At 38.3% G+C, this 26,077-nt stretch overlaps 1 protein-coding gene across 1 annotated transcript in view; it reads left to right on the top strand.

Moving 5' to 3' along the window:
* The window catches only part of sntg2 (syntrophin, gamma 2), an 86,058-nt gene that overhangs the window by 44,481 nt on the left and 15,500 nt on the right, over window positions 1-26,077 (top strand). The window contains exons 9-14 of the mRNA XM_087179452.1: window positions 4,866-4,990; window positions 14,745-14,874; window positions 16,687-16,725; window positions 17,701-17,817; window positions 23,739-23,810; window positions 24,129-24,338. Of these exons, the coding sequence (XP_087035578.1) occupies window positions 4,866-4,990; window positions 14,745-14,874; window positions 16,687-16,725; window positions 17,701-17,817; window positions 23,739-23,810; window positions 24,129-24,338 (693 nt within the window). The remainder of the gene's footprint in view (window positions 1-4,865; window positions 4,991-14,744; window positions 14,875-16,686; window positions 16,726-17,700; window positions 17,818-23,738; window positions 23,811-24,128; window positions 24,339-26,077) is intronic.

The following is a 26,077-nucleotide window of genomic DNA, read 5'->3' as shown; positions in this document are numbered from 1 at the left end:
TAATAGCTGCCAAAGTCAGAGCTGTAAAGTCAAGAAATTGGGAATAGTTCTTGGTATCTCTTTTACTTTTGAGCCACATAAGAAATGTGCCACCAGAACTGCCCTCTGTCATTTAGGTGACATAGCTGAGATACATCCCATTTCATCCAATTCAGACACTGTTCATGCCTTTGTAATATCCAAAATCTCTCCTGCAATGAGCTTTTCTCTGGCCTACCTATTACAGTAACAGTTCAGTAACTGGTCCAAAATGTAGCTGCCAGGGTCTTTACAAGACATTACAAGTTTGATCATATAACGCTTGTCATGAAGTTTACAAGGCTTTAAATTGGCTGGCTCCTTTCTACAGTACATCTCCAGTCTTATTACCCCATGTACTCCATCATGCCATTTATGTTCTCTTGATGCTGTTAATTTAAGTGTTCCTAGACTTGACAAAAAATCTTACAGGAGTAGAGCCATTGCTTTTGAGCTTCCCTTCTTTGGAATAAAGTGAATTAAAGTCTCTAGGCAACATTGAGAGGCAGGTGGAGATTTTTAATTGTAAGCATAAAACCTACTTTTTCCCCCGATGCTGTGGCCTTTCCAGTTTCAAATTGTTTAAACAATTCTACTTTAATATCTATGTACCTCAATTCTGTTCTGTTGCTTTAGAAACTTCTTTCTTTTTTTTTTCTTGACCTCAGTGCTGTTGTTACATCGACATTCTGATCTGTATGGTTGAGATACTGTGCAAGAGTGTACTTTTGTATTGCATTGTTGTTGTATTTTAACCTGTAAAGTGTGCAGAGAAAAGTGGGTGAAGCTGGCCTCTAGTGAACTGGTGGCCAGTTTAGTCCACCAGTTCAACCAACTGAAATCCAGATCATCACATTTTGAAACACAGTTTGACCAGGATGTTAGATGCTGTAGTTGTTTGCAGCTTTTTGCTGCAGTCCTCTATCTACTACCAGACTGCAGACTACTTCATGCTATTCTCTCAAACCATCAAAGGAAGAGTTGTAATAGAATTTCACTTTGCAGAAAACATTAGGTGAACGAATTAAACCTCTGTGAAAAAAGACTTCAGTTTTACAACAATATCAAAGCAGTATTGACATTTTTAGCTATCGGGACAACACATTACTCTTTTAAAGTGCAGTGGCAGTATGTGAACCCCTTGGGATCACCAGGTTTTCTGCAATGATTGCTCATAAAATGTGATCTGAGTATTGTACAAGTATAGACAAACACTATCACTCAAACAATTATAATCTTTTGTGTCTTTATTGAACACAACCATTAAATATTCACGTAGCTGGTGAAAAAAGTAAGTGAATCCTTCGATTTAATAACTGGTCGGCACCAATAACCTCAAACAAGCACTTCCGGTAGCTGCTGATCAGATCTGCACATTGCTCAGGAGGAATTCTGGACAGTTCTTCTTTAAAGAACTGCTTCAGCTCAGCTGTATTCTTAGGATATCTGGTGTGAGCGGCTCCCTTCAGGTCAGTCCACAGCATCTCTAGTAAATTAAGGTCTGGGCTCTCACTGGGCCACTCCAACAGCTGGATTTTCTTTGTTTGAAGTCATGCTGTAGTAGATTCACTTTGATGTTTAGGGTCATTGTCCTGCTGCATCACCCAGCTGCTACTGAGCTTTAACTTGCAGACAGCTAGCCTGACATTATCCTATAAGCTACCTGAAAAACTTAAAAAAAACAACAACCCAGGTTTGATAACGCCTGAGTCTAGTTAGGTTTTGTTGATGTAAGTAGCTGAGGGGTTCACTTGCTTTTACCAGCCTACACTGTGAATGTATGAATAATGTTTTCAAAATGAATAAGAAATATACAATGGCTTTTGTGGTACTAGTTAAAATAGATTGTATTTGTTATTATTGTTACTTGGATGAAGATCTGACATATTAATACATAAATGGAGATAATTCCAAAGGGTTCACTTGCCACTGTATGTCCTCATTATTATAAAGCAATCACCCATAAGTTTATTTCAGTTATACAACACCTGCAGGCCTTTGTCAAAAAGAAAACCTCAGCACAGAGGCATCTGAATGTGTTTACAAGCATATAGACATCTAGCTATTGCAAACTTTCCCCACCCATCCCTATTCTGAACAGATTCTAATACAAAGAAAGAAGAGCTGACCATTATACCGATGGCAAATTGCTGTGAAGTGCACTCTAAAGTAAAATGAAGTCTCACTTCCTGTCAAATGTATTGCCACCAGCAGAAAGTACCCATAACCCAATGTCCATGCCACATTAACACCTTTATTATTGCTATAAGCCAGGCATCTTTAAACTGCAATTTGAGCTTTTCCTAATGCTCATTACTGCCAAAGAAAAGCCTAAATGCACCTGTGTATTTGCCTCAGTCAGACGCTTGTACTGCAGTTTCACTGTTTGCAAAAATCCATTAAAAAGAGACTCACTGCTGCCAACATGAATATAATCCATCAATTTAAACAGTGTGTTTTTCCCCAAATTTGACTTTATAACTCAAAAACACTCACAGCTGAGATTGTATCAGCGCCAGTTTCATTCTGTCATTAATGAATGTCAAGAGGCATCTTCTTGTCGGTCTGTTTTTATCCACTTTGGCTCCATTTTCTCTGGATCCACTTGTGTGTGTGTGTGTGTGTGTGTGTGTGTGTGTGTGTGAAGAGTCGAAATGTAGCCTACTGTTGTTTACTTGTGGACCTATCTGTATGCAATGAAGATACGATGCATTCAGAAAGTGTTCAGACCCATTCATTTTTTTTCTTCACATTTTGTTATGTTGCTGCCTTATGCTAAAAAAAAAAATCCCATCAATGACTCAATACGCCATCACAGAGTGACAAAGTGGGAAAAAAAAGAATTTTAGAAACTTTTTGCAAATGTATTCAAAATGGAAAACTGAATTTTCACACATTCATCACATTGACATAAGTGATCAGACCCTTTGCTATGACACTTGAAATTTAGCCGAGGTGCCTCCCATTTCCCTTCATGTTTCTACACTGTGACGAGTCCACCTGTGGTAAATTCAACTGATTGGACATGATTTAGAAGGTTCCTATGAGCACAGTGGCCTCCATTATTAAATGGAAGAAGTTTAGAACAACCGGAACTCTTCCTAAAGCTGGCTGCCTGGCCAAGCTGAACAATCAGGGGGCAAGGGTCTTGATAAGAGAGGTGACCAAGGAACTGATGGTCACTCTGGCTGAGCTCCAATGGTCCTGTGTGGAGATGGGAAAAACTTTCAAGAGCCCCAAAGGAAAAGGAACACCCTACGTACAGTAAAACATGAAATGTGTTAACCGGTATCACAAAACTAGGTTTGAGGTGAGTCTTTCAGTAGGACAACGATCCAAAGCTCACATCCAGCAGCACAAAAGAATGGTTGAAAAGGAAAAGAAGGACTTTTTTAAACTGGCCAGCAATGAGTCCTCACATAAATGCCATTGGTAACCTTTTAGAGAGAGCTGAAAGAGCTTGAACACAGTGTTGGAAGAGTGGCATAAACTACCTGCAGACAGCTGTAAGAGGCTTCTGCATGGCTGCATGAAACAGTTAACAGACTGTCATTGTTGCCAAAGGTTCTGCAACCAAATATTCTGGGGTGCTTTTTGTGTTTTGTGTTATTTCATTATTATGCAAGTTTTTTTTTTTTTTTTCTCTCTCTTTATCAGTGACCTTGGATATCTCATCAAAATATTCTGGTCACAGAATTGGTTCATTTGCATTTATCTCCAAAGATATTCTGAACAGAGGTGCACCGTCAGGAGATGTTGGGGGTCCCCAAGGGGAATAGGGCCCAGTGATGGGCCCTCATATTGGCACATATTACAATGGCATCTCCAACTCCCTTAAACCTCCCATAAAAACACTATACAGTGCACTGCTGGTTCCCCCGAAACTCAAGTGTGGCCCCTGATGATGTGTGCTGTAGCTAGTGTCTACTCATTGCCTGCATGTCAGGCGCTCAGTGAACATCTGTAAATTGTAGCGTCTGCAGATAGTCTGTATTCGTGTGTGTGTGTGTTTGTGTGGAAGATTGGAATAATAAGACAGTATCATTGTCAACAAATACAGTTGCTGTAATTGTGTCAGTAAAACCAAAGTCGTAAAATGTGTGTGTCATAATGTAAAAATGTTTTGGTATTTTTGCTTAATGACCTAAACGATTCATTGTTTATCAGTTGGTGATTTATTTTCTTATTTCTTATTTTGTCATCTACAGCAGAATATAGTATATGAAGTAACCTATTCACAATGACTGAAGTGAGTGGAAAAAATGGTAAATTAAAAAAAAAAAAAGTTTTTATTTTAATCCAGAGCTAACTCACATCTGGAGTAAGTAACTAAAAACACTGGAATTGAAAACATAGTTTATCTGTCACTGCCTTGCTGTGTCTCCTCTAGTGACCCCTGCTGAGATTGTGAATGTGAACTTGGCCTTTATGTTTCAATGCAGAGTAAAATAAGATTTTAAATTACTTGATTACATTTAATATTTGATAATTGGTCACATGGGGAAAAAAAAGTTCTGCATTTTGTGATGTATTTGGAAACCATTTGGAGACAGGCCTGCAGTGACCAGACCGGAGTGTATAGCGTAGCAGGTCAGGACTTGAATTAGGCAGTGATGGTTAAAGGTGTAGGTGTTTTCCTTGAAGGAATTCTCAGTGTCAGATGTTGGTGTCAGAAGACATTCATTTTGATGTTTACCTACTGTACAGATGATTAACCCAGGTCAAGAGAGGAATTCTTTGTGCATGTAAATGGTGCAACAGTTGCATCGAGACCACATCCTCAAGGATCCAGAGAACTTGGCGAGGGAAGCAGGAAGCTCATTGCATTGTTCATGTATTCCATGCAGGCTCCATCACCCCCTTCGCCCTCAGCTAATGAACCAAAGTATGAGAAGCGCTGGCTGGATGCCGTCTCCCTGCCCTTGTTGATGGCCAGAGTCTCCAGATACAAAGCTGGCACAGATAAATTAAGGTAAGGGTAATCCAGCATGATATAATTCACCTCTAAGGTGCACAGTTCACTGAGCACAGTTGTTGGCTTAGCAAGCACTTTTCATTAAGGCGGTAGGATGTTAATGCCAATATCTATGCACAGGCATAAACGGCTTAAAAGGTCACCGCAGCTGTGAGGCTGTGGCTCAGAAGGTGTGACTGTGAGAACACTGGTCGAAGTTTAAATGCATTTGATTATTATGCCTTGTCCTTTTTGTATTGATTTTCATGTGTACAGTGGCTTCGCAATTATTTTTCTTTTTTCAGTCAGTATTTTCTACAGGTGTATTGTTTAACTGTCTAACATTTGGCAGTCATAACTGACTCACAGCATGCTAATACTCAGGTCTGAATCACATCCAATTATTCATCACCACGCCATCAACCATTTCTATCAGCCATTATGTTGGATTAGGAGTGTTTCTGTAAGTTTCCTGTCAGTCTTATTTGAGTGTAGCACAATAATGACGCACGCTGATTGCAGAATTGTTATCAAGTCTATCGTAAAAAAAAAAAAACCTTAACTTAAGATTCTTAATATATTATATATATTTATGATATATTTATAATCTTGTCTTTATCCAACTTTATAATGATATTTTGGATTTATACTTAAAGTTAAAGTTTGGTACGATGTGTTTAAGAGTTTGTGCCTACGCTCTAAATATCTTTTAGTCGCTGTTTTTGCAACAGGAACCTCAATGAAACTTAATCTTTTCTTATTGCCTTTAATTCAAATTGGAAACTCTTCACATTAGCTCTGTTCTCCTTATCATTTCTTGCACTCATGCTCTAGTCGAAGCAGAAGTTTCTTACTCATTAGGGCGTGTCTGGTTGCATAATTAAGAAAACGCAGGTACATAATGATCAATAAATAATGGTAATCTGCTCTATAAAGTTAATTAAAAATGTTTATAAAACTTGTTTATTGGATACTTTATTGGGTAGCATCAAATTTTATGCCCTGGGCAGCTGCCAGAGATAAGAAAGTTGTTTAAAGATGCTCTAATTATTGGGATGATGAATCCACAGAGGTTGAAGGTGGTGGTCAGTTACAGCACAGCAGCTCTAGTTTGGCAACACTTGAGTTTCAAATATGAAGCCTAAAACTTTTCTTTTTTCCAATCACCAAGTTAGTCAGTAGAATACAAGAGAGAATGGTAGTAATTTATAATAACATTTGCCATCATCACCATTTTGTTCAGCACTTAAAGCTGCAAATGTTATTGCTCAGAAGAAGACATAATTATATCTATGACTTGTGTATTTAACTTTTCAAACAGCAACCGAGGTTTATATCAGTTAACTTTTGATTTTGGCGTACTTGTACTTTACTTTAATGTTTTCATTATGCTACTTTATTTTTCTACAACACTGATTTGACAGTGACTAGTTACTTTACACTCTAATGTTTTACATCCAACAAAATGTTATCAGATTCTAAAATATGATGCATCATTAAAGACTGACACCCAATGACAGCATTAAAAAAACTGCTTAATCAATAATAATGATCCAATAATATGATAATATAACACTGTCAAATGCCATTCAGCGTAATGGTGTATTTGTATTGAATGAATTGCTACTTTTACTTAAGTAAATTATTTGAATACTTCCTCCACCAATGAATATGATACAATACTGTGGGAATTTCCACTGTATGTAATATAATAATGCAATTAAATATAGTTTTTTTTTTTTTTTAAATACATTGACTCAATAGGTCAGCATGGCTATTGCATGGTATATATACAGTATATATATATGTATGAAAAGATTTATTTAAATGTTTGACATATTCATGAATCACAGCAGAAGGTGTAATTAAATATGTCTATCTTCTCCTTAGTCCTAAATTAAACACTGGCTCTCTGCTCTGAGTCATTCACTCATTAAAACACTAACATGTGAAAGAATCACTGACTGGTTTAAATGAATGAGGAAAAGCCCAATTTCACAGTGTCAAAAATCATATAACTGTATTTTTTTTTTAAGTGTAATAAATTTAGAGTAAATTAGAATGAGATTATATCACAAAATCTCAATCTATAATACAATTGCATATAGCTTCATAACAATCCTGCATATTGTTGAATAATCATAAAATGAAATATTGCAATATGAAGTAGAAATGAAATATGTATCTTTAACAGAACAGAAGTAAATATACTTATTTGTCTACTAATGTATCACTGCACCTCACCTCTCCACAGTCTGCTGAATGTTCACATACTGTAAAGAAATGCTTTTCATGGCTTTATTTAGACGAAGCAACAATCCTGCAATATAAATTCTGTCAGATGTTTAGTCCAATCACCAGTTTAATGACTGCTAAATGTGGGTGAAATATTGAAGAAATATATTGAGGAGATTTGGAGCTTAGTCACACTAAACATAATAACCCAGTGCTGAATCAGGAATAGCAGGTTTCAGTCAATAAGGAGCCCTGCAGGCAGAGAGCACATCAATATCAGAGTTTACTCTGCAAAACATGGCTGACATGGGTTTATCAGAATGCACAAATACAGAGCGGATCAATGCAGATGGTAACAGGGGTAAACATATGAGAATCTCTGACTTGATCTCAATGCAATATGGTTATAAAAACGTTTGTTAGGTCAGATAATTTACAATAACACTTTTCTGTATTAAATCTATTTTGGTTATGATCTGTGACTAAAAATATTTAATTTCTAATTTACAATGCACAATGGCTTCATTAATTAAAAACGGCAACTCAGGGTTGATGTGCCTTTGAATAAAACTGAAAATTCAAGTTTTTCTTTTATAACTGCCTTTCCCAGAACGCAGGTTAATAACAATTGATGAAATGTGCTTTTATAAAATCATGAAATATGCATTAAAGCTCCTAAAATTATCATAATAGCCATAGCATGTCAGTAAGGTCTGATCTGTAAACACAAATGGCCAAAGTATTATTCATACCTTTTAATTACAAATTGGATGTGGATTTTATTTCTTTAGCAAATGGAGCGAGTCGAGTGATAATACCCAGTTAATCTGGTTTTATTTGATCTAGAAATCAGGGTACTGCTTTCTAATGAGGCACAATTTAGTAAGGGTTTATAAGAAGTAATTAATGGTTAATAAATCCTTTACTAATCCTTTATAAGCCATTAATAAGAACAATTTTCAGGTTGCTTTCAGGTTGAAAATCCTCCTCCAGACTGACACTTTTCTTGTCTGATTTCTTGTGTAAATAAAAACCAGATTATCTGAGCATTAGCTGACACAAAGCTGATACACAAGTGTGGATCACCTCCAGGTATTCCACCACGCCAGCATTTACCATCTGTGTCAACCATTTAGTTGGATTAGGAATGCTTTTGTATTTTTTTGTCAGTCTTTTCCTGTCAGTTGTATTTGTGTGTAGCAAACTAATGACACACCCTGATTGCACAATTGTCAACAAGTCTGACAAGAAGAGAGTCTCTTTGCAAAATTAGCACATTTAATCTGGTCTTAATCCAACTGTACCATAATAGTTTGGATTTAAAGCATATTAATACTGAAAGTTGCAGTTTGGCAAGTGCTTGTGTCTATGTTCTTAATGCCTTTGAGGTGCTGTTTTTGCAAAAAAATGACTTTAATGAAACCTTTTTTCTAATTGCTTTTCATTCAAATTGGAAATTATTCACCTGAAGTCTGCCATCATTTCTTGCACTCATGCTGTAGTCAAAACAGAAGTCTGTATTTAAGGTGTCTCTGGTTGCATAAATCAAAAAAAATCAGGTACATATAATCAATGAATCTCCTCTACACTTAATTAAAAATGTTTATTAAATTTGTTTATTGGACACCTCATTGGGCAGCTGCCAGAGATAAGAAACTTGTATAAAGAATGATTTGTATGATGAATACACAGAGCTTGAAGCTGGTGGTCAGTTACTGCACAGCAGCTCTAGTTCAGCAAAACCCAAGTTGGTATGATTTTTATCAAATATGAAACCTAAAATTTTCCCAAGGCTGCTGAAATGTAACCCGTAGTTACACTTAAACATCAATCATCAAGTTAGCCAGTAGCATACATGCTGGATCTTTGATAATGGCAGTAATTAGGATTATTATCTATTATTATTTAGATCATTTATTAGGCAGTGAAATCAGAATGGTATACCCAATATTACCTAATATTATAAAATAGTTTTTCTCAAATTGGATTATAAGAAACCTTGAAGAAAATTCATTTTTCACAAACTTTTTATGCTCCTGCTTGAATCTATCACCTGGATCTCAACTTCAAGTCTCCCTGAAAAACTGAGAGATGTGTTTTCCTTACTGTTACTGTGATGTCTGAGCTTCACCGTGCAGAATACGTGTGGAGTTTGAAACTGGAAGGCTGTTTTTTTTTTTTTTTTTTACAGTCATCTGCTGAAGGAGGGAAAGATTCTCTGTGCTCACCTTTAAGTGGTGTACCTTCACGCAGGGTTTTGTGACATCGCAGCTAGTTTGGAGGAAATCGTGTTCCAGTCTAACTAACACAAGTGTGATGTGGAAACCTTCTTTTTGTAAAAAAATAAATAAATAAAAAAATAAAATAAAAAGCCAGACCAGACTCAAATGATTACTCCAACTATAGTATTTGGTTTAAAACATGTCTGGAGTGAATCTCTAAATTGAGGTCCCAACCATTTCCAATCAGCATTATAAAGGACAACAAACTGGTGTTGACATTAAACATCATCATCTGAAGTTTTGTTACAGGTGCAATATAAGTAAGTACAGCTCACATTTGGGTCTGGGTTTGGATAGGTTAGAGCAGCTTTGTGTGTATTTGTTATGTATTTTATGTGTTTTTGTGGATTGCCGGAATGTCAAAAGGTTAAATCATCAGTTACCAGGGTACTGACATACAGCATACAGGAAGCACACCTATGAATCCACATATAAGCACCTATTAATCTGTTCCTTGTTGAAGGTGTTGAGGGCGGCCAGTACTCCTCGTTCCAGCAGGAGGAGCTCCCGTTAGTGTTGAAGGGTTGGTGTTGTTGACTCGCATGTTCTCATCTAATGTTGATGTGGACTCTTGTGTTGTTGTTGTTGTTGTTGTTGTTGTTGTTGTTGTTGTTGTTGTTGTATCTGGAAGGTTATACAATGTTCTGGCGATCCTTGCTAGTACATATACTCCCAGTTGGGGTGACAGAAATATTTTCTCATAGTTTTCCTCTCGATTGCCCAATTTAAATCCACTCCATGACGGGAATTGGGGAATTGTTCTTGTGTTTGTCCCAGTCTGAAAACAAGGCCACATGGATAGCTGACAGTGAAGAAGCAGAGAGCAGGCCTTATTTCTTTCCTTTGTACACATTTTATTGGCTACACTAAGGTGTCAGAGTAGCTACTCAGTGAGGTTTTCTCAGCCTTTTGTTTAACCTGTCAAAACAGATATATTTAAAATGGAAGGTACTTTGCAAATTAACGGGGCTTTACCTGCCACACTCAGAGTTACTGGTTGGTTTCTTATTGAAAAACAAGCAGTCATTTGCATATAGAATACAGTGTTAGCCATCAGTTATATATAAAGTACTTTAAAGTTTTAATGCATAAAGTGATAGTTATTTGACGCGGGGTTGTGTGAGGTACTTACCTGTACGCTAGTAAGTGTATTACCTGCAGTAGATTCGGACCAGTGCACACCTACACTTAGCTCTGTCTGACTCAAACAGCTGATCTGTGGAGTAATACAGTGCAGTTCCAAAGGAAAGGGCTGTTTGGCGGCTAGATAAAGCGGTGAAAGTATTCCAAATAATGTGTAAACTTGAAATGATTTTTGTTTTTTTTTCTGTGGGTATTTTTTTAAAGTTGCTAAAACACGTTTTTCTGCTGACCCCGCCCACAGGAGCACATCACCCTGCCTGTGCTTCTCTAAACCGGCAGCATGCTGATTCCAATCTACTGGAGGTAATACACTGACTATAGATAAGTACCTCACACAACCCCACGTCAAATAGCTTGAACTATCACTTCAAGACTTCAGTGTTGGGGTGACCTGATGGCTGAATGGATAGGATACATGCTGCATGGGCTGAAATGCCCTGAGCAGCGAGTCCCTGGTCCGACTCTTGTTCAGCAGGACCAAGTGATGCATGTCATTCACCTGCTCTCTCCCTTCACTTCCTGTCTGTCTCCACTGTCACTATCTAATAAAAAACAAACTAACTTAAAAAAAAGATTTCAGTCTTGGACAAACTCTCCTTGAGCAGCTACTTAGTCAAGAGAAGCAAGAGGTGTATCGGTTTATAGTGCAGTCCTGTTTTTCTGGTTTTCCTGCAGCGGCTTCACAATAAAAACCACATGGAAATGTGAAGCAGCAAGGTGTTCGGTTTCCTTTCTCAGAGACTTAATACAGCTCAAGGCGAGTGAACAGGAAACAGTTAGGCTGTTATCATCAGATAAAATTTCACTGAATTATGTGCATGCCTTATTTTCCTGTAAATGTCTCGTGTGCAGAGAGGTAGGCTGAATACATCAGAGGAATAGCGGGCTCTGCCACTAACAATGATAACCACTACATAGAGAAATAATGTAAAATATATTGAAAGGCTAACACAGAAAAAATACCAAACATAAGCAGTATCTGAAATTCGGTTTGATTTTGTGACATCTTAAGGATTATAATTTTAATGACAGGGATCATATTATACTTGATGATCTAATTCTGTGTTTCATCTGTGTGTTACTGGTTTGATCAGCCTGTTGGATTCAAAGTGAAACTTACATCTTTGCATGTCTTGGTAGAAAATCAAAAGCAAACATGTTTCTCTCATTAATTATGCTGAAGACGAAATGCCTCAAATCCAGCCTATTTCACTCACTAATTGGGGGACATTTTCCTCCTTGTTGCCACTCGTACCATCAGTAACAGCTGGAGTCCTCTCAAAAACACTTTCCCCTCTCCACCATACATGTGTCTGTGTGTTGACTGGGTGCTATGTCTCTGCTTTGTCTCAGTGGATTTATTACTGCCTAGTCAGCAGGCAGGGCACAATAATTTGTGCCGTTGGGAATGGAGCAGATGTATGAAAGAATCACGCTCCCTAGATCCGATCTCTCTGTGAGGATTTCTGTCCTGCTCAGTGGAGGTGGACGGGCTTTAGCAGCTCCTCCTGACAGGGTTGTGTTCTCCTGACATTGATCCGCCAGCTGTCCGTTCCTTTGATTAATCTCTTGGTTTGGAGCTCTTCATTCATTGCACTTTCATCCCCTCTCGCATTTCCCCCCCATTACTGCACAGTCTCAAAGGTTCTGCATAAATTGAAAGGAATCTAACTGATATACTGTAGACTCTGCGTCATCAGATGCTCACTTTTTCCCTGCAGTAACAGAAGAGATATTTTGGGATTACTGGGCTTGCAAGACAAAGCATTTGTACAAATCATAGAATGAAGCTAATTTGAGTCAAGCACACTGACACAGAAAGAATTTGTACTCTTGTTAAATAAAAAAAAAAAAAAAAAGAAACATTTAAGTTCAGTGAAAATCACCACTGGAGAGTCACTGGGTCAGTACACAGGCAGCGGAACATAAGATTTTAACAAGCTTATTGCAGAAGTCATGCTCACCAGAGGATTTGTTAGGAATGCTGACTTCGTAACATCTAACCTCGAGGAACTGCTGTGTGTATGAGTTGGGGAGAACTGTTTGGCTTAAGGAGCTGTCTTAGAAGATTTCTCTCTTCATACCGTGCATTTGACACCTTCCTTTTGTTTCTCTTGTGTTTATCAGGCTTCACCTCACGTACCGCCATAACCTCTCCCTCGCTTCTCATGCAGCGTTTGTGTTCAAGCCTTTAGAAATTTGGGAACTACTTAACCATCACACAAAAACTGCTTCCATGTTTTCGTGACATCTGTCTCCGAGGATAGACGTGTCAGCAGCGTGAGAATGCAGTGGAATTAAATGTCAGAAGTTATCACATTTTGCTGATGAGTGTGATCTCTCTTTGGTGACCACATCAACACCCCATCAACAGAGAAATGTAATTGTGTTAGCAAAGCAGTGTGTTTAACCTCAAGGCGCTCTGAGGGGATGATGTACCCAAAAGATGCCAAAATACTAAATAACTTTGTGCTGTTAAAAAAATAAAATCCTCATTTCTCCCTGTAAATGTTTTGTGAAGGGTAATTTTCTCAGTGTGATCTGTAAGGTGTATTATTTTGACATGTCTTAGCCACTTCGGGGATGTCATGCAGAGGGCTCTTTACAGTTGTGTTTGGCTTTTTTAATACATTTTTTTTTAAGAAATAGTCAGTTTAAATTATATATATATACCTCATATATATCAGAATATTTCAAAAATGATATTTCATCACTGCTTTATTTTTTAGAGGCCTTCCTTGAAATGCAGTGTAATGAGTTTCGCTGCTAAAGGAAGACTTATAAATATACACTTGTTTACTTTCTTCCAACTACTTTCCTTAAGTCCTTCAACTTGAACAACACTACAGGTCGTACGACCCATAGGAGTGTCTCCTGAAATAGTACCCCTACGACGTCAGGTGTACCGGACCTCGGTTGTCATGGTTACAATAATAAACACACAGAATGTACCGACAGCGGCATACCATAACTATTTGGTTAGGTTTAAGAAAAGATCATGATTTGGGTTAAAAGTACTTCCTCAACATTAGATGATCTTTGTTGTCATGGTTACAATATAAACTGCTGAATTCACATGGGAATCGAACACCTCACTCCTGTATCATATTCCTGTGTTTTTCTGACCCATCCATCCACCACAACCTCATCTTTTCCATTTGCTCCTGTCATAATTAGTACGACCACTAGATGTCGCCTAACAACAAAATGTAACATTGGGTCATAACAACCTGCTGCACAAACCACCTTTTGTCGTTACAATACCTAGCTTGTTTCTTACAGGAGGACAGTCTTGAACATTGATGCCATAAATATAAAGGTACAGCATACTGTTAGCTTAGATTAGCATAAAGCCTGGAAACAAGTGGAAAGCAGCTAGCCTGGCTCCCTCCAAAGAAAGTTACAGCTCCCGGCCAAGAAATAGATCAGCACATAACTCCCTGTAAAAGGTTAAATTGTCATTTTTACATTTTGATTCTGGCATGAATTAAACAAATGAGATATAACATGTTAATTCGTGAGCAACCTTTAGACGTTTTCTCCAGCTGTTTGCCTGTTTCCAGTGCTTATGCTAAGCTAAGATAACCTGGTGTTAGCATGGGAACTATCCGTCTAACTCTCTTCCAAAGTGTATTTTCCAAAATATCAAACTATTCTTTTCAACTTTTTACTTCAACTACAACTTATAGTCATGTGCACTCTCACATTATGAAACACTCAGGACTTCTATTCATGTCTCCTCTTTAATGAGAGCTATTAGCTTGGCTCTGCCTTTTATCTTGTAGTCATTTAATTTAATTCTAAAAAGAGTTGTAACCTCACCACAAAAAAAAATGTGATTAGAAAAATATTGTCACAAATATTACCAGCATTGCTCAGAATAGTTAAGGACTCATGATTTGCCTCTGCAGAGCATCTGCTATGGAGATATTTTTATAATTAGGTGTCACTAGACCAGACTAGATCAGGCTCATGAAAGAAGCTCTACTATATATAATGAAGTAATGCAATGTAAGCCCTATAGCTGAAGTATGGCAGAAGGAACGGGGCGCTCCGACTTTTCCTTCAGTCGTCTGTAATACTTCTAATATCTGACCTCTGCGTTCCTCCAGGTCCAACTGTTTTGAAGTCTTCGCCTTGGATGGAGTCAGCACCAATATTCTTCAATTTTGCACTGCAGCAGAAAGCACAGACTGGCTCCAAGCAATATCTACAAATATCAATGACTTGACACAGGAGAACGTAAGTCCATCTCTAGACATTCAAGGCTTTGGTTGGATCTTCCTGCGAGTCTTTATTGAAACTGAAGGGGAAAAGAAAACCAGTGATTGTCGGCTGTTTGTGATCATGTTAAATATGTGAAGCCTTGAGTGAACTCGTATGACATGTAAGCATGTTTCTTGGCATAACATCATCAAGTGCAATAGATTTTTGTCAGATATTCAAGGTTTTAATTTTTACTTAGTCATATCATCTAATGAAATGAATGCAGCTAATTTAACAGATATAAATGGGCAGAATGTTACTTTAAGGAGTCTCAACATTTCAGCTTTTATTATCCACTGAGTAGAGAAAACATTGCAACATGTAATGAATGTGTTTTGCCCACTTTTGTTATGTTTCTCCACTCGCACACAGACTACAGTGCAGCATGGTTTTAATGGACCGTTCCTGACGAGCACTCATTGAATCATAGTGGCACCTCTCCCTCTCTGCTAACAAAAAAAGAGGCTCTCCCATAGCTAATTAATGACTGCTAAGTAGTCATTCGGCATGTGCACTTGTCTCTCTCTCATTTCCTCCTATTTCACTTTGATTATCACACTGATGATGCGATGCATTTTTGGTTAAGGATGAAGACGTACTGTATACCCGTGCTTGTGGATTGCGCAGCTGCACTTTAAAAAAAAAAAAAGTGATTAATTCATGCCTGCATCACCTAATTACGGACGTGGGGTGTGTGATTGCTAAATGGCCAATCAGGATGTAATTGTGTGCTTGCTTTGGAGAGAGCGGAACTTTTGTTTTAATGACCTACAACCTTTAAATAGACTCCGACACCCTTGGGGTCCCTCATGTGTTTTTCATGTGGATGTGTCATCTGGCTCGGGCGGGCGAGGATTATTTGATGTTGTTTGTTTGATGTTCTTTTAGAGGCGCTAAAACAGAAAGAATTGGGCAGCTTGTTAGAGTCTAATAATAATATAGGGATTTCAGGTGACAGTGTACCTTCTGTTTGTAACTGGGGTGAGACAAACAAGAGCAACTACCATGCTGAGTGTGATATGCTGACACACCAGGGGTGCATTCAACATGAAAATGGTTGGCACTGGTTAGCAGCATTTTTCTGGCTGAGTGATAATGTTTCCTTCAAAAGAAAAGTGCATTTTGAAACAGCATTTGAGATATGTTCCTCAGTGGGTGTGTCATACCCCTATTTTAGGCCTTTATATATACTTTTGATGGAACAAGATTGGTTAAATTACCAACAAGGCTCCCATTAGAGAAGATAAAATGTATTATTGAGAATTTTAACTGTATATTTCTTTTTAGATTACGTTTAATGGTCCTGTATCGTAAAGCACTGTACAACATCCTCCACACTGTTGATTTCTGCTTCATCGCTAGCTAGCACATCCTGATGGCTGAACTGTCTAGAGCACATTACATTTTTATGAGTGACATCTTGGCTTGAATCTGACAGGACATTGCAAGCCATCTCCCAAGCTTTTTTTTTTTTGGCTTGCTCTGAATTTAAAGCCTTTAAATTTATATACATACAGTGTCATCTATTATATATTACATGTATATAATATTAAGCTCTACATTATAAGTGAGGGAACGTAATGGCAGTTACTGTGTGGATAAATTCAACGATGCCGTTTGTTGCACTTTATCATTAACATCAGTGGTCTCAGTTGTGAAATCTTATCTGAGAAATCTGAGAAAACAATTAAATGATGAGCCAAACTACCATTATGTGATAATAAATTTCACAGCTTTTTGTAGTCATATATGTCACTGATTGTTGTTTTGCTTTTATTTTTCTCTTAGATAAAGATCATCAACAAATACTGCGCGTCAGATGATCAGGTATGCCGACACAGGCCTGATGCATCATACCAGCCCAGCACATCTTTTTGGAACCAGACTGATTATTGTCACAAACAGTCACATCACATCACCGCTGACAGTTATAACTGATGCAGTGATAGTAGAGCTGCAAACATGAAACAGTGTGTGCTTCTTTACTCTAAGAGTAAGGAGAGGATATGGTTGGTATATAGATGGAGCACTCATCTAGGTCAGTATTATATCCCTAAGAAAGTGGTTCAGCTCTTGATGACCTGTCCTGACCTGGATAGATGTTTGTCAAGTGAAGATGTTGAGGTCTTCAGTAGACGCTAGCTGGTACAATATCATGGTCTTACACATTGATGCCTTCCATTTGTCTCCCCAGATGTCTAGTTAGTGGAGATCCCTGCTCAGGCAAACCCTTCTCTGCAGGAAATGTTTGCCCTCTGCATACAAGTGCAGCTCTTGTAGCAGCTCTGAATCTATGGGGCAGAGTGCCAAATAAATACAATTATTCAAGCCAGTAAACACGTCTTCATCAGTGAAGCATCCACAGGCTTAATTGTGTCATACAGTTCATCACTTTAAGCAAAACAGCAAAATCACAAGTGAGATGGTATTTTCGGGAAGGAGTGAAGACGGGAAGATTCAGGGGGGAGTGAAGCACATGAAGCAGTAGTACATACAGTGCAGATATGCTGTTTAAAGAGGAGCAGAGAAACATCCCAAGTCAATTTGGTGTGGAGCAAAGGTAAATTGTTGCAGTGCAGCTGCAGACTGCAGTACTACTGTACAGAGGGGAGTCTTTTTAAATTTAAAAGCTGCATCACTGTAGTTCTTGTTTAATTCATTTGTTTTGACAGTGCAGATTGTGCTGTGTCCTATTGAGCAGAGAACAGATTTTTACTGTGTGTATTTTCCCCCCTTTTTTTTTTTTTTTTATCTAATCAAATGGTGAAATTGTCTACATGTCAATCCTCTACATCTGTGCAGATTGTTCACATGGGCTGGGCATGTGAAAGCTCCGAGGGCAGCACTGCAGGACGAACCGCAGCGTTCAAGTTCCTGGCACTGAGAGGACCATATTTTTATATCTTCAGAAGTCCCCCGGTAATCAGTCTTTTCCCGTCTTTCCTGTGTTGTTCACCTTTCACCTCAAAAGACACAGTGTGATTTCATTTTAAGCTCATTTGAAATGGTTTTGTCCAAAATCTGAAGCATATCACACCGGCCCACATGACTTACACTCAGGTACAAATAATTCATTAGTTCTCTTGATTTGGCTCAACGTAGAAATATGTTCTGGGCTTTTTTTTTTTTTTTATTATTATTTCATTTGTTTTTGAGTTTAAGAAACGTGATGATTTTCTGCTGCTGCTGACCTGCGATTGCCCCCCGCTGTGCTTTCCATTGTTTTCTGTTTTTGAAACAAGTTGGCAGCATCTGCAAAATACTGTATGCTTCAGTTATAATTGAATAAGAGAAGACAGGCGTGCAGTAACTGCTGATGAATTTATATTTGTTGTTGCCATGGCTGTGTGTTAGGTGGCACTGAAACAAGCAATGTATTACTTACTGCAAAATGGTTATTTTCATTTTATTTGCATGTACGGCTGCTAATGTATTTGCAATCAAGTGGCATTTAGGACTTTGGGACTCCTAATATGCTTGAAATTCATTAATTAAACAGTAAAATTAACTGATCCAGTGTTTGATTAATCGAAAATCTTCCTGTTACCTGCTAATTCTTACCAAGTGTTATGCACACCTTCATTGAGTCAGAGATTGAAAGTGAAAAACTTTCTTAATGTAACATTATCTTCCATTTTAACTACAGTATAAAGCGCATTATGGAGTTAGAAATTTACAGCCACACTGTGGCCCAGGGAGAGCATGTCGTTCTCCAATCACAGTTGGCAGTTTGATCCCCAGCCCATGTGTTCAAGTGTCTTTGGGCAAGACACTGAACAACAAATTGCTCCAGAAGTTCAGGCCAGCACCTTGTATGGCAGCCGATGGTGTGTGCAGTGTGTGTGCCTGTGTCAAACAGCTCATCAGCATCAGCAGCTCATCAAGGTGGCCATAGTGACAGCTATTAATGCCCTTGATGATATTCTAGTCCTTATTAAATGGTTTCAACACATGTAAGATACATTTAGGTTTTGTTAAATGTATATATTTACTGCCCTCAAAATTTGTATTGTCCACTGGGAACGTAAAATGTCCCCGTCCTGACTGCCAGGAGAGGCGAACAGGATTTTTCCTTTTGTGCGCCGCTTGTTTGCGATATGACATAAGCTCTGTTCTCCCATTAGTATAAAAACCACCGTTGCCCAAAATGTGAATCTTTTAATCTTCTTCCTTCATTTGGCAAGAGTTTCAGCAGGTTAATCGCAGTTACTCTCTGGCCAAGGTGGGGTGGTATGCACATTTATGAGTTGCTCACTCTGTCTCGGCGTGTCGTCCGTACTGTTGGAGAGCTTTCATCACCCGTTAACTCTGTTTGACAACCTATTGTGGCTCACCTTCTCTTTTTAGGAGATTCCCAAGAAGACGCTGGCGTTTGTGTTTTTTCTCTTATAAATTTAACCGGCTGTGACAGGTTTTCAATCATGTTCTGAAGCTGCACAGTGAGGACAAACTTCAACCTGTGTTTGTAGACTTTGTGGCCTTTTTCTTAACACCCAAGTGTTTCCTGTCACACCTTGTGAGGTTGTGTAAACTGTAACATTTTGAGGACCTTTCACAAAGTGTCATTCAAGTAAATAATAATTCAACAATTTGCGAAATATACTTCAGAGAAGATTGATACCACTGATGTTTATATCGTTAATATGAAGCTACTGCGGTTAGCGTAGCTTTGCTTAGAATATCTATAGCATTAAGACTGGGAACAGGGGAAACTACTAGCTTAGCATAATAAAAGGAAGTCACCCAGGAGGACGCTGCACCCAGCCAAGATATGGTCCAGCACATGACCTCTAATGACCTGCCATTGTTATACTTCAATTTTTGTCTGTATTTTAAGCTAAGCTAACCAGCTGCTGTCTATAGCTTCATATTTACCATACAGACACGAGAGTGCTATCAATCTTTTTCTTTCACTCTCGGCATGAAAAGCAAATAAGCAAACTGCTGCCTTTTAAGATGAGCCTCAGCCTTTCTTCATGAACAAAGCGACATAGAGCTAAGAGGGTCGGCTCGCTGTTTCTCAACCAGTTGCCTCTGGAGGATTCTGCCAGCCCTGCCCTTTGCCATGCCACTGACACTCTCATTTCATTTGGTGGAAATGAAGTGCTTCATCTGGCCAGGATAATTCGGATGTTTCATTCAAGTCGCGTATCTATGCGTAATGTAGGTCACCGCGGATTACGTGCCTGCTGGAGACCAGTGCATTTAATCTGTGGTTCCATCTCCTCCAGTCTGCTACAGTCTCCGTCCAGCACGGCCCCCCGTAGAGGACCCCCTTTCTGTAGCATATTACACGGCTGTCTGTATGGCACATATTGGCAATTCCCTCTCTGCATCGATGTTGTGTGTAAGATTAGAGATGGTCACTCCAGCTGTTTGTTTCCATGGCAGGGACAAGAGTCTGGCCTTGTTTAATCTGAGACTCTCAAACTGGGCTTGTTGATACCATCAAACAGGCCTGTGTGGGGTTGGACTGTCTTTCGTTCTGCTCTGCGTATCGCCACAGCAAAGAGAGAACTATCTCTGTGGGAGATTTTTTAACAGCATGGTGGGTGATGTCTGTATTTTCTCTAGGGATCTCAGTTGCCAGTGGTTCTGTTGCAAAAGTTTCCAAACTCTTGTTGCATTTAAAAGGTCATTTTGTTCGCAAAGATTGGTAATGTAACCACAGTGGCAAGTAATTTGCTTACACCCATTAACACGAGGGAATGCTCTTTAATGAACCATATATGGTCCAAAAGTTGTCTAAATCCTGCAGGAAATGTCACGGATGTTTCCTTTACACGGAACATGCCACAGGCAAAGAATGCAAGAGTTTTTCTAATGCACAGTCGAAGGTCTGTCTGAAGTTGAAGTGAACGAAAAAAAAAAAGAAGAATTTTCTTTTGTGGTGCTTTAACAAAAAAGAAAATAACTGTAGCCTGGGAGCAGGTGAGACCTGCAGTAAACCTTCCCTGAATGCAGAACAGTTTCAGAAATTAAAATCATTATTTTCCTTGATCAATTCGGTCCGACCAATCAAGTCGATGAGGTGTTAGTGAGAGACATCCTCATCCATGATTTTAACAGATTGCTTGAAACGTAATGGATGTATAGGGGAGTCATTAGAATTACTGGATGGAGCTGGTGGGTTGTGAAATGCCAGACCTGCCCTCTGGCTTTTGTTGAAATATTGCTGTAGCCAATAATCCTGAGGAAGAGGGTTTTAATATGGTATGTCCTGGATTGCATTAGGTTAGCATTAATACATGTGCTTTAGTGAAACACCCTGCAAAAACAAAATCTACTGAGAAGCCCCATGTTGGTCTCTGTCTTTGTGCGGGGCATGTAAAAATGTGCTCACTGCTCAGTGTAACATGTTGCTCACTTGTTTTCATAGCAATTCATTTGACCTAGGGATATTTGAAGCACTAATCTAATAGTTCCTTTACACCAGAGTAATGCTAGTGGTGTGAAAGAGTCAGGATGAGTAATGTGACCCCGATCTACAACCCTGCCCTTGTTTTTACTAAGGGTTACTATAGTAAACTGTGGTCACCCCTTAAAGACCCATATTACTTTATTCCACAAATACATAAAGCATACTGCTGATGATATTCTATATTTTTTTATTGTCAACAAATCTTATTAAAAGATCCAAAGCAATAATGCATTCATGAATATGTGTTTTAATTTTTAAAAAAGGCAGTTTTTTCCCGGAACTTCTGGGCACTGTAGTTTTTAGCCAACGTTACTTAAACAGAAGGATATAGCAGTGTTTGTTAGGGGGACTACTTTGAGCTGTGGATTAATACACATTTGGCACATTAGTGTGTATTGTGCAGCATCAGGACAATGTACAACCTGTGTGTTCATGCTAATGAATGAATGATTGTGTGATTCAGTGATTTGTTTTTGGGTTTTCTTTTGTTTGTTTTGTTTTTGGAAAGTTATATTTTATATTTTATAAGTTGTATCATTGTCTTGGCATCATATGCTGTTAGGAGTAACTCATCGTACCTTTTGGTCTTTTCATGGGATTTGTGTAATGTAAGAGAAAATAAAGAGCATAATTGAATCTATGTTTGTTTTTATGACCCTACAAGATGTGGAGATAACATCAGGGCGGAAGTCTAGACATGAAAACCCTATCATGGTTTTGCTAATAAATAATATCACAGAATCTCTGTGTTGGCTAGCTCAGAGACAAAGAACTAAAACACTCTGGTTTTCTTATTACTGTCAAAACATGTTTGTTTTTAGATAGTGTTTGATGTTAATGTCAATGTGAACCCAACTGTAATCAGCCACTTCTGCATGTATGTGGTGTCATCACTTAATGAATGATAACAACTGGCTAAATCCAGCCAAATCACTCAAATCTAAGTTTATGGTGTTCAGATTTTTACTATAAAAATATTACTACAGAGTTAATATAGACTCTGGTCTTCTTGATTCATATGAAAGACTTTCAGTTGTTGCCGTTTGATTAAGCCACTACATGTGCAGCAGTATCTTTTCATATACACAAGCTACAGACAGAAAAAGCCGCCTCTGCAGCTCGTTTCATTGGCTTTTGTGAAAATGTGAAACATGTTCCCAGTTGTATTCTACAAGTATCGACTACAGCACTTCTATTAGAAGTTGAACCTTTTTGATCGTAGCAAAGTAAAGCAGCAATAATTTTGTCAGCAAAATTTTTAGTTAGCATTAAAAAGAACTTCAGCTCTCATGAAAATGTACCAGCATGGCAGCACATGGCAACATCTAATCTGTTATCCAAAAACAGGGAAGGGTTGGTACGAGCTCCAGCTGCTCGACTTGTTTTTTAATAATAAAAACATGAACGACGGCTCTGTTTTAATCAAATAAGCCATGACAGTGTAAAGTGAGCCATCATGCACGATCCCAGGACCTTGATACTGTAAATGTAATACAGCCCTCAGTAATTTGTTTATTTCTGCCTGTGTTTTTGCTGCTGTGACATCGTCTTCTGTTCTGCTGGCTAAATCTGCAGGGGCCCGGGGCTAATAGCAGTGTTCGTTAAAGGCTGCTGACAGCGGAAGCTTTAAATAAACAATGATATTACATAGTTTTTAATAAAATTACCATCCCTGCCTAGACAGACTGAATGAACTGCATGACATACTGCATCTCAATCCAGCTGTTTTAATGGACATTTTCAGTTTGCACATTAAAAAACCTGAGTGGAAAAATAGTGAAAAACATTTTTTAAACTTTGCTTAGGTGGAAGAGTTGGTGTATTGACAAAAGAAAAAAAAGAAAAGTATGATAGAAACAGACTTATGCAAAAAAAAAAAAAAAGAGACATACATGATGCATGTAACATAAACGTCAATAACTTTCTGGAATTTTGATTAAAATTTGCACAAAATGTGAATGGAAACTTGACTGTTAAGATCAAGTTACAGGGATGAATTCTTTGTAAACTTATTACAAAGGCCAATGCGAGTTTGAATCATCTTTTATTACTTCTGGAACAGAAACCTGGAAGTTGGCTCTCTGAAGTTGAAAAATATATATGTTCTAAATATGTGATAGGGTTCCTCAGATTTATTTCCTCGAGCTTCTCTTCTGTGCACGTCCTTAATGTTGTGTTACTACAGTTGCATCTGTACTGTGGATCTGTGTATTTCTGTACTTGTTACACCACTGGGATACCTTAGTCTTAGTGTTTATTTTGTACCTGTGCACAGTGCAACAGGATAAATCCATTTTGTTCCCTGACAGTGGCAGTCATCCGTGCATTCGCACAACTAAGCTACCTGCCTTACTTTAACTTGCTTTTCGTCTTGAAATGCTGCCTCTTCATCTCACTCTCTTTGATGTTTATTTCTCAGATCAGTGCCGCTGACTGGGGACAAGCTGAAACAACGTATAACCTCTATGAGGTTCTTTTCAAGGTTCACAAGGTATGTTAAGAGCAGGGTGCTGTGATGTGCATCAGGGCTGTTCAAAGTTTGATCACTGCAGTCCTCATCTCAGTATAGATGGCTGATTTTATTCTTTCTTAGCAGACAGTATTGTGTGTCAGGGAGCCAACTAAGCAAGGCTCTCTTGACCTGGGGTGATATTTCAGATCCACAAGCCAAGATATGTTGAAAGGTTTTCATTTAAACTGAGAATCAAGTCATTTACTTTTCCTCCCACAGACTAAATTTAGCATTAAAAGGTGAAGAGACAGCAAAACCTTTTCCTTAACATGTAATAATGAAGGTTTTGTGTTACAGCTGTGGATGGCGGAGGACTGCTGGCTCCAGGCGAGGCTCTACTTAGGGCTGGAGCATTCACCTGAGCAGCAGGACAATGAGTCTCTGTGCTTCAGCATTCTGGTCGGCCACGGCCAGAGCCACACCTTCGGGGTAGAGCTGGCCACAGACCTCGCTATCTGGGAGAAGTCCTTCCAAAGAGCTGTCTTCTTGGAGGTGCAGCGAATACGAGTGAGTATTTCCACATATGACAATTTTTTTTTTATTTATTTTTTTTCCTCTGTTACTAAAGAGCCTGACATTTTCTGAATGCTGCTTGGATTAAAGGAGTTCTCAAAGCCTCTCACACAACACCTTTTCCCCAACCTCAAAGGGCAGCATGAAGCATTTGATGTTGAAATTAAGACCACGGCGCATTGTGTGCTTTTAGTTTGGTTTCTTGAAGCCAGAAGGAAGATAAGTGGCATCAACAGCCGTAGATGTCAGCAACAATGTGGGTTCTGCAGAATACAAAGTGTTGCAAAGTCTCAACACTTAACATTATAAGCTATTTATGCCAGAGCTATTGTATAGAATTGCATTAAGTTGAGACTGTAAGTGTTTCTGTTGTTGTGTCACGTCCATTCAATTAACATGACAATACAGTACACGGTAGCTACGCTCATATAAACATTAACTTAAATGAGTGACATGAAATTCATTATATACATACAGTATAACACTACATACATTACACACAACACAAGATACAGACAATGTCAGAGAAAATATGTCATACTTTAATAATCAGAACTCAAATATTCATATTTTTAATCGAACAGAGCTTCGTTTTCTCAAGATAATGGGATAATTGTTCAGTTATCTCGACATAGCGGAATAAAATTTTTTCTATCCGAACAGAGCTTTGTTTTACAATATTACAATTATTCTGTGATCTCGCCGTAACAAAGCTCTGTTATCTCAAGATAACGGGATAATTATATGGCCTTTCCCGGCTTCCGTACTTCTCTAAAGATTTGTTTTAAAGAGAGAGAGAGAGTTTTAAAAGAGAGTTTTAAAATTGAACACTTTTTTTTCCTTGAGGGAATGAATTACATTCAAACATAAGCTGCTTATATAGGAGTTTGGTCTAGTTTTGGTCAATATAACCTGCCCTCCTGAAATAGTTAATGTGTCAATACAAAAAGTTATATTTTTATACAAATGTATGGGGTATTGTAATTATGATATTTCTGAAAAAAAAAAGCAAGGGATACAGTAATCTGCTTTCAACATCAAGTGAGGGGAGACTTTAATGAAATCCACTACGTTTGATCTTAAAGCACTGAGGCTCCATGCAGGTTGCTTTGTTCTGACTGGAGAGCTCCACTGTACTTATGGACAGTAATTAAGACCCAGTTATTAAAGTGTAGCCTGTTGATTACAGCAAGACACCTTCCCATGTCGCTGAAATGCTGATGATTCAGTCTCACTTCAGTCAGCGGCACTGCAAGTAAAAGACTTCGATATTAAATTTGATGAATTGGTCACATTTGTTTTTTAATCACTGCTGTCCATTCATTTAATGCTTCAACAGTGATGGCGTGATGAAAAGTGTTTTCTGTTGACACAGTATGGGTCCTGGGCTGTTTTTTTTATTTTTTTTATTTCTCTTATTAAGAAATTAATTGAATTCAAAATTGGAATTTGGGCACCACTCTGTTTTCCATAAATGTTATTGTTACTTTAAATGCATTTAGTGTGAGTAACCTAAAGAATTAGTCCTCACCTCAATGAGCCATTAAATTGGCTCTTAAGCAAATATGTGTCAAGTATAAAGGCGATCAGCTCTTATGGAGAGTGCATTGTTAAGCAGTTCTCTTGTAGCTGCTGTCTCACGTCTGTCAAGATGCTCCTACCTGAACATCCATTGGAAAATTTAGAGGATGAGTCCAGGCCTTATTTTTTTTTTTTTTTTTTTTTTTTTCCTT

Source organism: Seriola lalandi, unplaced genomic scaffold, assembly GCF_002814215.2.
Source record: "Seriola lalandi dorsalis isolate HSWRI2012SDOR001 ecotype SW California unplaced genomic scaffold, Sedor1 jcf7180002054842, whole genome shotgun sequence".
In the NCBI taxonomy this organism is placed as follows: Eukaryota; Metazoa; Chordata; class Actinopteri; order Carangiformes; family Carangidae; genus Seriola; species Seriola lalandi.
Note: the sequence above shows the minus strand (reverse complement) of the source record. Positions and strands in the feature narration are given on the sequence as shown.